The sequence below is a fragment of the Polyodon spathula genome, chromosome 4 (genome assembly GCF_017654505.1).
Source record: "Polyodon spathula isolate WHYD16114869_AA chromosome 4, ASM1765450v1, whole genome shotgun sequence".
NCBI lineage: Eukaryota > Metazoa > Chordata > Actinopteri > Acipenseriformes > Polyodontidae > Polyodon > Polyodon spathula.
The window spans coordinates 665,691-681,835 of NC_054537.1; the positions used below are offsets into that span (position 1 = coordinate 665,691).

General features: G+C 44.5%; 1 protein-coding gene across 4 annotated transcripts in view; it reads right to left on the reverse strand.

The window, feature by feature from the left end:
- LOC121314028 (1-phosphatidylinositol 4,5-bisphosphate phosphodiesterase delta-1-like) overlaps positions 1-16,145 on the reverse strand; it is a 43,535-nt gene that overhangs the window by 24,302 nt on the left and 3,088 nt on the right. Inside the window, exons 1-2 of one of the 4 annotated variants that reach the window (XM_041246801.1) lie at positions 8,194-8,405; positions 1,254-1,418 (exon numbers count right to left, since the gene is read on the reverse strand). In XM_041246801.1, the coding sequence (XP_041102735.1) occupies positions 1,254-1,418; positions 8,194-8,293 (265 nt within the window). In that variant the 5' untranslated portion in view covers positions 8,294-8,405. Of the gene's footprint in view, positions 1-1,253; positions 1,419-8,193; positions 8,406-16,145 lie in introns of those variants that run through there. The other 3 variants (XM_041246799.1, XM_041246800.1, XM_041246802.1) reach the window with 3 other exon arrangements.

Here is a 16,145-nt window from a genome sequence, read left to right on the forward strand (position 1 = left end):
AAATATTAATAGATCAGGTAAATAAAACTGGTCTATGATGTCATAGCCGTGCGGTAAGACAATTACTACCACAAGTTCATGCGCGCTTGTTCCACCAATCACAACACTTAATTTATCCAAGCCATTTCATAGAAAAAGTCATCTATCCAGAACACAAGCATAAACCCTGGGTTTGTCCTAACCCATATGATAAAGCAATCTATCCAGAACACAAGAGTAATACCTACTCTACTAAAAATGACAACCGGTAACCATAGGAATAATAGTATCTCAGACCTATGTAAGATGGCTGATGCGCTAGTGTTCCAATATATAGTTCTGTGGTGGAAACACCCTGTTCTGTTGCCATGGTAGCCGTAGTTAGGCGATCCAGGCAGTGGAAACAGGGCACTAGTTTATTCAAACTGTACCTGCTGTTGCCAGGAGAGAATGACAGAAATGCCACTTTTCCTGTAATGAAGGATATTGGTATATGATAGCTGGTGTGAACCAGGGCACTATGCTGTGAATGCTAGTATACATTATGCAACACTACATGGTGATCCTGCAGCAGCACAACGCACTGCAACAACTCAGTCCAGCTTTATCACACACTGTGCTACCACGGAAACACACCCTGTTTGTTATTTCAGATTTAAGGAAGACAGTAAGATCTGGCTGGAAGAGAAGGGTGTGTGCGAATCCTTTGCTGTTTAGGGACATGTTGTGCTCTTTGGTTCAAGCAGTGTGTCTTCAAAGTGAAAATGGGCATTGCCTTGGGATGTTACATTACAAGGATGGGAATGAAAAAGTGCCTCCAATTTTTCTACAGACAAAAAACAGGTGTCAATCATTGTGCTGTATGTAGCACCTACTGGCATTTCTCATAAAAATAACCTTAATGAAAGGTAGGCAAGCCTTGCCAATGCTGTGGTGTGTCACAGTCATCATGCTTGAGTCTCCTGAAGTACATGAAGCACCATTACAACAGCCTTCACTTGAGTGCTGCCCTAATGTAAAATCAAACCGTACTGGAAACTAGAACGGTCAGCCTTATAAACGTCTTACTGTCAGGTTTTAAAAGAAATATGTACTGGTGCTTATTGATCCCAGAATCTCATCAAGCAGCTTCTTGAAGGATCTATAGGGACAGCTGTGCTACCTGTAAGCAGGCTGCTATAGGGACAGCTGTGCTACCTGTAAGCAGGCTGCTATAGGGACAGCTGTGCTACCTGTAAGCAGGCTGCTATAGGGACAGCTGTGTTCATGCTTACAGGTGTGCTTGTCAGGGCTGCTCAGTAACTTCTTGGAGTCATGCCAGATGGTTTTGCAGTCTTCCTGCAGCTTGTAGAAGCGGAGCTTCTTCCAGGAGCTGGACTTCACTTTCTGGAGCCTGCAGCCCTTCAGAATGAACTGCAGATCCTCATCACCCTGTAACCCTAGAGAGAGCGAGACAGAGGGGGGGTTACCAGCGGTCTGGGCTGTTTCAAGTTATCTCTGATTTGGCTGCTGCAGGGCGCAAAATAACCAACGGCACCGGTGACAACTGCCAAAGGGCCCAAGCTGCTTGAAGGCAACAGGTACGCCTACATTTGTTAAAAAGTAAGGGTGCAAACTGAAGGACTTCTTTCTCTGAATAAACCATTTCAAAAGTATACCTTTAACAGAATAAACATAGTTGTCTCTTGTTTTATACCATTACAATGGTGGTATTCCTCCAAGAAATTGTGTCTTTGCCTTTGTGCTGGCAGCTTCTAAATATCGTCCATTGAGTTACTGGGCAAAATCTGTCTATAATAAAATAACTTCAAACAATAATGTAACCAAGTCATGTCTTGAAGTTTTACAATATCTATGTTTTACTTTAAGTACCGGGGCAAGTTTTGCACGTGCTTCGGATCGGGTACATTAGCTTATATCTTTAAGAAGGGTCGACAGCGCGCAGACTGACGGGAGAGTATAGAAGCATTGTTTGTATCTTTAATTTCCTTACTATTTCAGGTACAGGGCATGCCTTTAAAGTAAAATGACGCTCGCTGTGAAGGGACTGCGACTCTCGTTTTTTATACACAAGTAAGCGCACCTGACTTGAAAAACGTCTTCAGCAGATTCCTACTTGTTTTGATTGAACGAGTGAAAGGAAAACACGACGCTTCAATGTGAAACATAACCTGAACATGCATTTCAATAAAGAACGGTGAGTTTTTAATGAAAAAATAAATAAATCAAACAAACACACATTCTAGTCTACTTCACTAAAGTGAAAACGGGCTTGTGTTATTTTGCAATAGCAGTGCTTCAGATTATTACCAGCGCTTCATAACAGGAACAACATTTCATTTAGAATCCGTGTTCAACTTAAGCCTGTTCACGGACCCAAAGCAACACGAACCGACTAACTGCACTATTTAAGTCTGCTTCACACTGGCTTTTCTTTCCCAATTGATTAATTTAGAGAATAAAAACAAACTAAACTTAGTCATAATAACAATGTTTTACATATTAATAATAATTTGTTCTTTCTCTCTCATATCATATATATATATATATATATATATATATATATATATATATATATATAAATATAAAATCTGCAAGTCATCTCCTGTCTGCCCTTTTATAGTTTTTTTACCCCTGCGTTTCTGGTTCCATTCACCTCTCTTCCAAGCGGCACAATCTGTTCATGTACATTCCTGACGCTTGTGTTACCAAGTTTCTGGAGTTATATTTAGCTTGCTTTCATTTTTAAATTTCAACCTCTGAATAATACAACTTCACACCTCTTTCCTTCCTTTCATCTAACAGCTAACTAAATCTGTGCATTGCAAAGTCATGTCTTGCACATGGTTCAACGCCGCTTTTACATTACAAAGTGATGCATTTAAATGGTCTATCCTGTTTGCAGAATCAGATCCACCTGCAGGGTATCTATGCTGCTGCTCGCTCTATGCGTGTCGCACTATTTGAGCGGCCCTGAGATGATAGTCCGTCTCTGTCCACTGTCACTCCTTCGTTGTCAAAACGCGCTTTTTAAATATATCGAGCGTATACCTTCGTGGAGTTTCTACACACACTAGTCATTTTATTTATATATAACACGTTTGAAACACGGTTCCACATTTTTAATATCGATACCGACTTATCGGTTTAAGATGTCAGACTGCGTGACTCACACATGGCTTTTCAGCGCAATTGTTAATGGCGCTTCTAATTTAGCTTTTGATGAATCAGCGTTTTTGTCTCAAGATCAATTCCTAATTCTGCACAAAAAGCAAATTGGCGTTTCCCCTTACCACTGTTTGGTGTCTTTTCGATCCCACCAATCGCACCTGCACTGCCTGGCATTGTCTCAGAGCAGAGTAGGGGCTGAACTTCACACCGGTCAAACACCGCAGTGAGCCACGTCACTAACCCAACCCTATATCCAGGGGGTCACACAACTGGCACGCAAGTACGCATGCGCACCAGTCCTGCCATATTGTTTAAGACGCGAATGCATGCATGTTTCATAGAGACAGCTAGTATACATAGCATCTGGCAGACAGCCATACCAACCTAACATCCCGACTGAGTCTCATGGTCTCCGTCAACAATCTTCTAAATGTATTACCGCTGACCAGAACCAAACACCAGCCCCCAGATCTCACTTAACAAGGCCGGAGGATTGTAGTTCTCTAAAAAGTGGATCAGCTAGCGCTATCATTGGCTGCAAGGTTTTATAATAAATACATATAAATAAACACGGGAGATCGACAGGTAGAACCACTCCAGTTCATAATGTCAATAATGGACACTTGAAACAACCAATGATAGCAGGGATCTTGATTTAGCTGTCCATTCAGAGAGGAGGGATGCAGTTATGGGGCGTGGCAGATGAGAGGCGGTGTCGATGTTTGAGAGCCTTTACATTTAAACTTACGTTAATATACGGTCTATAAATACTGTTGTGCCTCAAGCTAACAAGTTCAGCAACACTAGAGTCAAGTGATTTGTTTTTTGCTGAAACTTGGTGGTACGCTAAGGAAACAGAGAATGAGAGGGGATGTGTTACACATTGTAATAACCAGCAATCCAGACTCCTCCTAACATCCATAAACTACTGTTGTTGTCTCCGACGCTGCTATTAACCCTTTAGGACCTGATCGTGTAAACACGATCACAGTGAACTGGGCCCTTCATTGGGCAAACAAGATAATATTTTAGGACACAGGTGTAGACGCCAACCCCCCCCCCCCCATATTAATATATGTGTGCTTTGCGATTGAGGATTACTGGGGTAATCTTACATCTATTTCAAACCAGCTGCCGTGAGTATTTGCACACACTGTCCTTCTCACAGGGGTTGAACCCAATGATGCCCTGCTTGCTCACCCTAATTATGGGTGAAAGACTTCCGTCCCATGCATATGATTTGTGTTGAAATGCAAAGCAGCGTGTGTGTGTGTGGGGGGGTTCAGACTCACAGCGTTGCACAGTGCAGACACGGAGCCAATCCTGCCTTCGAAGCTCCATCCCTGATCTAATCTTAGACTAGAAAGCTCCATCTATCAAATTCCATCTGGTTTATGTCACCTGGACTCTCACACTTGCAACAAGCAGCACAGTGGCTTACACTGCGATCGATGCAAGCACCATTTTCAATGCCAGTGCTTTTGAGAAGGACTGCAACAACATGTTTTGTCAAAGCGAGTTTTTCTACCTTGGAGCAAAATGCTGTTCTTGAACATGACGCCAATACCACAATGAGGAAAATGCTTCACCAGACACTGAAACATGGTATTGCAAACGTATCCTTTTTCTAGACCAAAACAGTCATTCCTGCCTGATTTGTAGGACGTCTGATTTTCTTGTCTTATAAGTGTGTGTTTAAGCCAAGAGCATTTAGACGTAACAGTCGATCGTTTCTCCTTGTAAAACAGTATGGAGTAAAGTGGTTTAGTTTTCCCGCATGTTCTGTGTGCAATTATACTTGCAACTCCACTACAAAATAAAACTTGACTGGAACAGAGAAATGCCTCCATATACAGTGTGTGTGAGAGACAGGGGAGAGAGAGATAGATGTTGTCAATACACTAGTGTACACTGTTGACGACAACTTTGTTAACACTTTGTGCTTAAGCATGTGTTTATTTCTTTCCAAATAAAACCTGATGATTTCTACCTGAACATTTATTCTTTCTTGATTTTTTCATTAAATAATTCTACCAAATTTTTAAAAAGCATGCACTCGAATTTTGAAAAAAAAAATTCTCCCAAAAAATCAGACGCCTTACTGATTAGTTATGCCTGAACTGTCACATGGCGATCGATTCGTTTTGGAGGAGAGAGAGAGAATGTGAGAAATGCATACTGTATGTGTTAGTTTTAAGTGTATACCGTGGCATAGGCGTGTAGTGGGTTCCGTGGGAAGAAAGGAGACAAAATATTTTTGGTGCTTTTAAGTGCCATTTATTGCACTTGCTGTGGGCTAGGACTGGCATTGGTTTGACAAGTAGGTAATAAATGTCTCTTCCAGCTTTGCATCTAGGGAAGCCCACCTTAAGCTTATACATCGCACTTATCTTACACCTCTAACCCTCAGTAAATTTCACCCACAACTTTTGGCAGACTGCTGGAGGTGTTGTGGCCGTACTAGAGATTTTTTTCCATATGTGGTGGACATGCCAGGGATAGAGGTATATTGGCAAAGTATTCATAAGAATAATGATTTCAGGTATTCAGGAACCCTTTTCACCTGACCTCAAGTTACTGGGGTTGACACCAAATGACTTGGGTGACTTTTGTTTACGTAAACTCATAGACCTTTTATTATCAGCTGCCAGAACATGTATTGCCACTAAGTGGAAGTGTGAGGACACCCCTTCAAGCCTTTCTTGGATGAACGTGGTTCAGGAAATCAGAACAAATGAGTTCATTACTTAGAGCTTAAAATTACAACAAGACCATTTTTTTTTAAATATGGTCTCCACTGGGCCCATACATCTGGTCCCATATAACTATGCCTGTGGCAGATAACATCCAAGCAACAGATTGACATAGAAAGGGATTGAAATGATAGGATGACACAAATGTGTATCCCCATAGCTGTGTGTATGTACTGTCTGTATGTGTAGATATGTCCATGTACACATTTATATGTACATCCACTATTTCTTATATACATAAATTGTATTTCTTTACTGATTTTTTGTTGCAATTACTATTACTTATAGGTTACCAACATCTTAACGTATGCAATGCTGATCAAACTTTGCATTGTATCCCAAGACCCAAATAAAAAGAAAGTTAAAAAAAACAAAACACAGGATTGTAGCAGGCGGGTCTACTCGCTGCCACTCTCAACACACACTCCAAACAGCACGCAGGCTGCACCTTATAAGAAAGTTTACAAACGAGAGGAGGCCATTCGGACCATCTTGCTCGTTTGGTTGTTAGTAGCTTATTGATCCCAGAATCTCATCAAGCAGCTTCTTGAAGGATCCCAGGGTTGCAGCTTCAACAACATTACTGAGGAGTTGATTCCAGACCCTCACAATTCTCTGTGTAAAAAAGTGCCTCCTATTTTCTGTTCTGAATGCCCCTTTGTCTAATCTCCATTTGTGACCCCTGGTCCTTGTTTCTTTTTTCAGGCTGAAAAAGTCCCTTGGGTCGACACTGTCAATACCTTTTAGAATTTTGAATGCTTGAATTAGGTCGCCACGTAGTCTTCTTTGTTCAAGACTGAACAGATTCAATACATTAATAATACCTTATACAGTCAGCATGGGGTAGAGCGGACCTGGTTGGAAGCAGGCTGCAGCAGCTCAGACAGACGCTCAACACTGACTGACAGTGATACAGCATACAACTACCCCCAGCAGCTCAATGCAGCTCCAAAACGCACCATTCACGAGTCCTGCAGGACCCGACGCTACACTACGTTAAAGTGCTTCATTATACACACACACACACACACACACACTTACAGTACTGTGCAAAAGTTTTAGGCAGGTGTGAAAAAATGCTGCAAAGTAAGAATGCTTTCAAAAATAGACATGTTAATAGTTTATATTGATCAATTAACTAAATGCAAAGTGAGTGAACAGAAGAAAAATCTGCATCAAATCAATATTTGGTGTGACCACCCTTTGCCTTCAAATCAGCATCAATTCTTCTAGGTACACTTGCACACAGTTTTTGAAGGAACTCGGCAGGTAGGTTGGCCCAAACATTTTGGAGAACTAACCACAGTTCTTCTGTGGATTTTGGCAGCCTCAGTTGCTTCTCTCTCTTCGTGTAATCCCAGATAGACTCAAAGATGTTGAGATCAGGGCTCTGTGGGGGCCATACCATCACTTCCAGGACTCCTTATTCTTCTTTACGCTGAAGATAGTTCTTAATGACTTTTGCTGTATGTTTGGGGTTGTTGTCACGCTGCAGAATAAATTTGGGGCCAATCAGATGCCTCCTTGATGGTATTGCATGATGGATAAGTATCAGCCTGTACTTCTCAGCATTGAGGAGACCATTAATTCTGACCAAATCCCCAACTCCATTTGCAGAAATGGAAACGCAGCATACAGCGTCAGCCAGCAATTATGATGTTAATTTAATATGCAGAGACCGGTTCCCATAGTTAGCATAGACAGCAGGTAGCACAGTGACAGGAGCGTGTCAAACCGCCGCGCCACAGGTCTCTGCACAGAAACCCAGACTCGAGAACAAGAGGCTTGCTGGAGGGGATAGACAACAACACAACAAACACCAAAAAGGAAACTCCCTGAACAATGCAAAGGGACGGAGCAGGATTTTAGAGAAATCTCCGTTTGTGAAATTCGTGTTTTTATTACAGCGTTTAACACAATATAACATAGCAGTATCACCCGGGCAACCCTTAAAAGTATGTCTATGCATGTCTGTTCATGTCACTTCTGTTGCAAAACTTAAAGTGCTGGGAAAATACAGAAATAAAATCATTTCTGCCGCTGGAATGCATCGTAATGTAATTATAAAACTATTTCCAGCCTGTGTACCGAAACTTGGCTGTATTGGGAAACAACGTAATATACTGGAACGCACTGACAGAGCCAAGCAACCCCCCGCAAATTGAAGAATAGCCAAGCTGAAGTGCCCCACACCGGTTTTCCACAGTCCAGCCTGCTGTTCCAGTCAGATCGCAGCTGTCCGAGTCAGCTGCACGGTTATGCTGTTTACTAGCTGTGTCAAAGCACTCACCTAGTCTCTCTCGGTCCTCCCGTGCCACTTTGCTGATGTTCTCCTGCAAGACATTTTCCTCGGATTTTGTTTTTTTCGGTTGTCGCTGTATACACTGCATTGCAAACTATCTGTATCGTCTGTTTTTATCGTGCGAAACTTATACGACATGAACTGTTTTGTTCCACGAAAACAAAGTAAAGAGGCAGCCTTGCTCCGGACCAGTGACGTGTTGTGTCCCCCCCCCGTGTCTTGCTGGGCGTGTGTTTTCCTCAGATTACAGTGAGCTCGCGCGACTGAAATCAAGTTTAATGTGATCGTATGCGAACCGGACTGATAATGCACGGTCAGGATGTGATCGCATTGCCACTTCTACAAAGCTATACCTGCAACGTGGAAACAAGACCTGCGTAGCAGTCTGATCCATTCCTGGTTTTACTGTCAGCATAGTAAGACCCATCTGAGTTCGTCACCGCTGACAAAGCTCCTAGTATAACCTGGTATGGGTGAAACTGAAGTGCAATATGAGTGTACCTGTGCTATCTGCATGGCTTAAAGCAGCGGCGGTCAATACATGGATCGCGATTTTCAGTGGATCTCGGGACAGATCAGAACAAGCACTAGCATATATGTATACAACAGTTTTTGTTTCGGCAGACGGGCAGAGTCAGATGAAAATACCCCAACAGTTTCTGCATAAGAGACTAACAAAATGCTTGTGCGAACATACTTTTTAATTTAGGAGCAAGTGTGCAACTGGAAATCCCTGAAGGATGACTATAAACAACAGCTCAATCGTAAGGTATACTGGGAATGTAGTTTATTGGTGTCCACTGCCCACTGTTAATCACACATTAAAAACTACAAATCCCATACCGCGCGAATTTCACTGATTTATCAATGCGACGGCTACAGTCAGTTTGTCAAACCCAGATGAGGAAAATAGCAAATATGTTGGTGTCTTTACAAGAAATGAGCAATGCAGGCATGCGAGGAGAGGAAAGCGAGCAGGGAACTTCGAGTTACTTACAGCGAGCTCAGTGTTCAAAATACAACTTCAACCAACAGCGGCTAAAACATTGCCCCTGGCTTAAATTTGACAATGTGAAAAAAAAAAAAAAAAAATCCACTTTTTTCACGTTTTATCAGGATGAAGGGGAACTGATGGCAGGCAAGACTGCCATTTTAACAGGGAGCCAGAAGTTCAAACATGAAATTAAACACAGTGCTTCAAAACGGCAAGCAGTGTGAGGAGAGGCAGACCATTCTGAGGAACATAATGCCAGGCAGTTAGAGGAATGTGTCCATGTTAATTTTGTTGATGCAAAGTATTGAACTGCACAAGTGTTATGCAAGAAAGGAAGGAAAAAAAGATCTGTAGATATTCAACACATTTGAGCAATATTTATTTTTCTTTTTTTGTGCCCCTAAATTTCAGTTCGCGTCTATTTTTTTTTATTTTTTTCTTTGGCGCAAAACAGTTCGCGTAGAGCGCTTGTTACGTTTGTGTTGTTGTGGTTGTTTTATTATTGCTATCACGTATTGAACACTGTTGTATTAAATCCCGTTAATAATTGTTGGTCATATAGCTTGGTGGTGGGTCTCGGAGCCCGCGGTAGTAACACCTTGGACATGAAACTTCCCCATTCACCTCAGCAAGCGGGCAGATGCACTACATCTTCTCCGTGTCTCTGGTACCACACCGCCAGCAGTTAGCAGGAAGAAGAAATCCACAACTAGAAGCAATATATGTGCATCTATATAACCCGTCCCTACCCCTTCCCTCCTCATCCTCAGCCCCGAGAAGAGAGACCTTGCTGTGGTCTCCTTTCTTTCCAGTGCAAATCGGTTCACACCCCGGCTCACTCACTGGCTCGCTGGGTGACCCTGAGCAAGTCACTGCACCTCCCTGTGCTCCGTCTTTCAGGCGAGACGTAATTGCGAGTGGCTCTGCCACAGATGCATAGTTCACACACCCTAGCGTCTGTAAGTCGCCTTGGACAAAGCTGTCTGCTAAATATAATAATAATAATAATAATAATAATAATAATAATAATAATAATAATAATAATAATAGGTCTGGGTATCTTTAACTCATCAATGGGTTAAGACCTGGGTAAAAGATAGTGTTGACCAGTTAAGAAGCTTGGTTAATTTAAGTAATTGAGAACTCAGGTGCAGTGTAACCCAGAAGACGGTACTCCCCTGCAGCAGCTTACTGAGACGAAGATAGCAAAAGTCTTTACAAATTAAACAAAATCAACAGGCCGACTCGATTTGAAAACAGCGATTGGCGCCCTCTTGTGTTCAAAACGACAAATCCTCCTGCAGAGGGAGTTGGTGTTAGTGTCAGTATTTATTGAGCCAGTATAAATTGTGTTTTTGCACCATGACCTTGTTATCACACCAGGATCTGAGTCTAAGTCAGCATGAGTCGTTGTGTTGCCAGTTATAACACGGAACACGAGAAGCTACTGTATGAGCAGGAGGAGTTCCATTGAAAAACACTGGCAGCCTGCTTTCTGCAACAACATTAACCCTTTCAGTCCTGCATTACTGAACAAAGAAGTTATAGAATTCCAGAAAGAACTCCTTTACTGAGCTTGAGAACAGGACAAAAACAAACAACATTTTACACATATTTCAGTGAATTGTACTTTAAAGTCCTGTCAGTATTTTAACTGTAAACAGCACTAAGACGAAGAGGGACATCCCACCAGGACTGAAAGAGTTAATTCACCTTCAGAGTACAATAATTACTATTGCATTGATTTGTTGTAACTACGACTACCAAATAATAAACAACTGAACTGTACAGTATTGCATCACTGTGGCTCAAGAAACTATGGGATGAATCTGAAAAACTACTGGCACCTTCTGTACAAGATGAAGGAACCTTCCGTCACCTTGTAGACTCCCTGTCCCGGGGGGCCTTTGCTGTTTAACCCCTTCAGGTACACAAACAATTGAGTGCTTGTGCAAACTGTTTCATCTTAAATACATCTGAGAGTGACTCAGTATCACAAGGAGGACACTGACCATGCTGATGAGCAGATCCAGCCTGCCAGTACATTTGAAATCCTGTTTCATGCCTCTCCTTGCAAAAGGAAGGAAGCCAGCACTACTGTATTTGTGGGACACACATGCCCTTGTGCATGGAAGGGTTCAGTGCAGAAAGGCCTCACCTACACGCAGAAGGTGAGTGCAGTATAATGTATAAAACAGGGTGCTTTTTTTTTTTAATGGGCTCTGGGGTGCACAGACAACAGAGTAAAAATGGATTTAAAAAAGGGCAGCCCCACTACTTGGAGAGAGAGAGTTGTGCCGAGCGAGCTGCAGCATCGTAGAGAGACAGAGTGTAGAGTCCAGCGTCTGGTATCATGAGCGGAGAACAAGTCCCACAGCGAGAGAGAGAGAGAGAGAGAGCGCAGAGCCCTACACTACCTCCAGAGACAGCGAGCAACTGCCCTCCACAACCGCCGCTGACTGCGTATAGACGACTGTCTACACGTCTATTCAGAGAGAAAGACAGCGACTTTCCAACCCGAGAGAGAGAAAACATAGAGTCCAGCGTCTGGTATCACGAGCGGAGAACAAGTCCCATAGCGAGAGAGAGAGAGAGAGACAGAGAGAGAGAGAGAGAGCACACAGAGCCCAAAATATTACAAACTGAAATGATAAAAACAAGTATTAATACAAACAGGACAGTTCCTTATGAACAATACAACTACCCTCCTCCACCTCCCTCCCCACTGTCCCTCAGGCTGTGGCACGCCCATACATACTGGGTTGCCAGTTCAATGCTCTGCGCCGGCTCTCCTAGCAGGATCCCTATTTTATCAGTGTCAGTAAGGAGGATGAAATTTGGCATGGGATTTTTTTTTTGGGATATATTTCTCTTATTTCTGTGTATTTGGAGCAGGACAGCAGGAAGTGCGTCTGTTCCTACCTCTCCTGATTCACAGTGGAGGCACAGCCTGTGCTCCCTGGCTGGCCAGGGCTTCTCGTGTGGGTCGGTTTCGATGGCCAGCCTGTGCTCCCTGGCTGGCCAGGGCTTCTCGTGTGGGTCGGTTTCGATGGCCAGCCTGTGCTCCCTGGCTGGCCAGGGCTTCTCGTGTGGGTCGGTTTCGATGGCCAGGCTGTGCTCCCTGTCTGGCCAGGGCTTCTCGTGTGGGTCGGTTTCTATGGCCAGACTGTGGTCACCGAGTCTGTACTTTGTTAACGTTTGTCTTTCTTTAGTGTTTTTAATTTTGATTAAATAATCTGCCGATTGGAATTTTCTGTTTAGGGCCCGATAGCATTCTACTTTGTTTTTTGATATAATATCATTTTTCCACTTTTCAATGTATTTATTTTTCAGATGTGTGTCAGTTTGTTTCCAGGTTGTTGTTGTATTGTGCACAGTGTCCCGGTTCTCATTGCTGTGTGGCAATGCCAGTACTAGCTGGCCCGGGGGTCTGTCTCTGGGGAGAGCTTGTTGCTCATCAGGGCTTTATAATGGTAGCTCTGTGCTTCGGCCTGATTCAGATGGGCCCAGAATTTGGCAGCTCTCTTCTGGATGGGATTATTAATGGGAACCCCCCAGTTCAGCTCTGCACGCTTTATTTGGGGCGTTTCTGTGGACTTGTAGTATATTTTTGCAGAACTCCATGTGGGGTGTCTCAGTTGGGCATTTTTCCCAGTTTTCTGGGGGGTTATTGTTTAGGATTGTTCCCAGACTTCACTGATATACAATAGAATGGGTTGGATTATACTATTAAAGATTTTTGATTTTGAACATTGAGTGGGGCTTTGATTTTGAAAAAATGGCATAGAATGTCCTGCATGCCTTCTCTTTCAATGCTTTTCTGGCCAGGTTAAATGTGTTTGATGCCCTAATTGTGAGCCGTAGGCATGTATAACAGGAGCAGCGCTCCAGGGTGTTGTTCCCCAGGGTGAAGTGAGCCGCAGGCATGTATAACAGGAGCAGCGCTCCAGGGTGTTGTTCCCCAGGTTGAAGTGAGCCGCAGGCATGTATAACAGGAGCAGCGCTCCAGGGTGTTGTTCCCCAGGGTAAAGTGGTACCTGTTTCCCTGAGATCTGGCTTTCTTTTGGAAGATCATCATTTTAGTTGTATCCAGATTTACTGTCAGGGCCCAGGTCTGGTGGTACTGCTCCAGAACCAGATCATCTGTGTAGAGCAGGAGTTTAACATCAGTGTCATGTAGAGAGGCCGCGGGCTGCAGACTGCTCCAACACTGTGGCCAATCCATTGAAGTAGATGTTGAACAGTGTTGTGCTCAGACTGCAGCCCTGTCTCACACCATGCCCCTGAGTGAAGAATTCTGTTCCTTTGTTGCAGATTTTCAACTGTCAGCGAGCAACCGTCCGACCAGACAGAGAAGCGAGAGAGAGCACGCAGAGCCCTACACTACCTCCAGAGACAGCGAGCAACCGTCCGACCAGACAGAGAGAGAGAGAGAGCACGCAGAGCCCTACACTACCTCCAGAGACAGCGAGCAACCGTCCGACCAGACAGAGAGAGAGAGAGAGCACGCAGAGCCCTACACTACCTCCAGAGACAGCGAGCAACCGTCCGACCAGACAGAGAGAGAGAGAGAGACGCAGAGCCCTACACTACCTCCAGAGACAGCGAGCAACCGTCCGACCAGACAGAGAAGCGAGAGAGAGCACGCAGAGCCCTACACTACCTCCAGAGACAGCGAGCAACCGTCCGACCAGACAGAGAGAGAGAGAGAGAGCGCAGAGCCCTACACTACCTCCAGAGACAGCGAGCAACCGTCCGACCAGACAGAGAGAGAGAGAGAGAGCACGCAGAGCCCTACACTACCTCCAGAGACAGCGAGCAACCGTCCGACCAGACAGAGAGAGAGAGAGAGCACGCAGAGCCCTACACTACCTCCAGAGACAGCGAGCAACCGTCCGACCAGACAGAGAAGAGAGAGAGAGCACGCAGAGCCCTACACTACCTCCAGAGACAGCGAGCAACCGTCCGACCAGACAGAGAGAGAGAGAGAGCACGCAGAGCCCTACACTACCTCCAGAGACAGCGAGCAACCGTCCGACCAGACAGAGAGAGAGAGAGAGCACGCAGAGCCCTACACTACCTCCAGAGACAGCAAGCAACCGTCCGACCAGACAGAGAGAGAGAGAGAGAGCACGCAGAGCCCTACACTACCTCCAGAGACAGCGAGCAACCGTCCGACCAGACAGAGAAGCGAGAGAGAGCACGCAGAGCCCTACACTACCTCCAGAGACAGCGAGCAACCGTCCGACCAGACAGAGAGAGAGAGAGAGAGAGCACGCAGAGCCCTACACTACCTCCAGAGACAGCGAGCAACCGTCCGACCAGACAGAGAGAGAGAGAGAGCACGCAGAGCCCTACACTACCTCCAGAGACAGCGAGCAACCGTCCGACCAGACAGAGAGAGAGAGAGAGCACGCAGAGCCCTACACTACCTCCAGAGACAGCGAGCAACCGTCCGACCAGACAGAGAGCGAGAGAGAGCACGCAGAGCCCTACACTACCTCCAGAGACAGCGAGCAACCGTCCGACCAGACAGAGAGAGAGAGAGAGCACGCAGAGCCCTACACTACCTCCAGAGACAGCGAGCAACCGTCCGACCAGACAGACAGAGAGAGAGAGAGAGAGAGAGCGCAGAGCCCTACACTACCTCCAGAGACAGCGAGCAACCACCCACCGCAGCCGCTGCTGACTGCGTATAGACGACTGTCTACACATCTATTCAGAGAGACAGCGCAGCACGCCAAATCACACACTGTGTGGATGCAACAGCTAGTATCCATTTTCCCAAAGAGACAGAGAGCCTATCCTAAAACAGCTGAAAATAAATGCTGGAAGCTACAGCGAGTGGGAGAAGTACAGGCGTGGAAAAGCGCAGAGCAGTTTAGAAGCAGTTTGAAAGCAGGTTGACGGCTGCAGAAGTTAAAACTTAAAAAAAAAAAAACCCTCAACATGGTCTTCAAGCCAGTAATCTGTGACACCTGCTTGATGTGGGAAATCCGAGAAAACCCAGCGGAGCTAAACCAAGTGTGCGTAAAGTGCCGCGCGATCCAGAACTTGCATAAACTAGTAAGTATGCTAGAAATGGAGCTGGAAGAATTGTGAAAGCAATAGGATCTTGAGGAACTGGCACACCCACAATTCACGGAAGTCTGCATCACCCCTAACAGACTGAAAGCCACCAGGGAGATAGAAGGTCAGGACAGCTGGGTTCAGGTAGGCAGAAGCAGGGAAAAAAAAGAAACTTCGTCAAACACAACCACCAGAAATCAAAACAACCAACAAATTTGAGTCACTTCAGAATTTTGATGAGCAGAACCAACAACAAGAGAATGAAAGGAACAACATCCAGGACCCCATTGACAGTGGTGACCAGAGAGCAAAAAGAAGGGAGGTCATGATTGTTGGGGACTCCATATTGAGAAACACAGCAAGTTCAATTCGCAGTTTTGAAAAAAAAAAAATAGCAAATATATTAAATGATTACTTTTCACAAGTTTTTATAAAGGAAGATACTGACAACATGCCCCACATGTCATCCAGTTCCTATCCAGTTTTAAATAACTTTAGCGTGAGCTGTGTTAAAGGGACTAGGAGCTCTTAAAATGAACAAACCCCCTGGGCCGGATGAGATCCTCCCAGTAGTACTCAAAGAAATGAAAGAAGTAATTTACAAACCGCTAACCAAGATCATGCAGCAGTCTCTTGACACAGGGGTGGTACCGACAGACTGGAAAATTGCAAACGTAATACCGATCCACAAAAAGGGAAACAAAACTGAACCAGGTAACTACAGACCAGTAAGCCTGACTTCTATTATATGCAAACTTATGGAAACTATAATAAGATCCAAAATGGAAAATTACCTATATGGTAACAGGGTCCTGGGAGACAGTCAACATGGTTTTAGGAAAGGGAGATCGTGTCTAACTAACCTGCTTGATTTTTT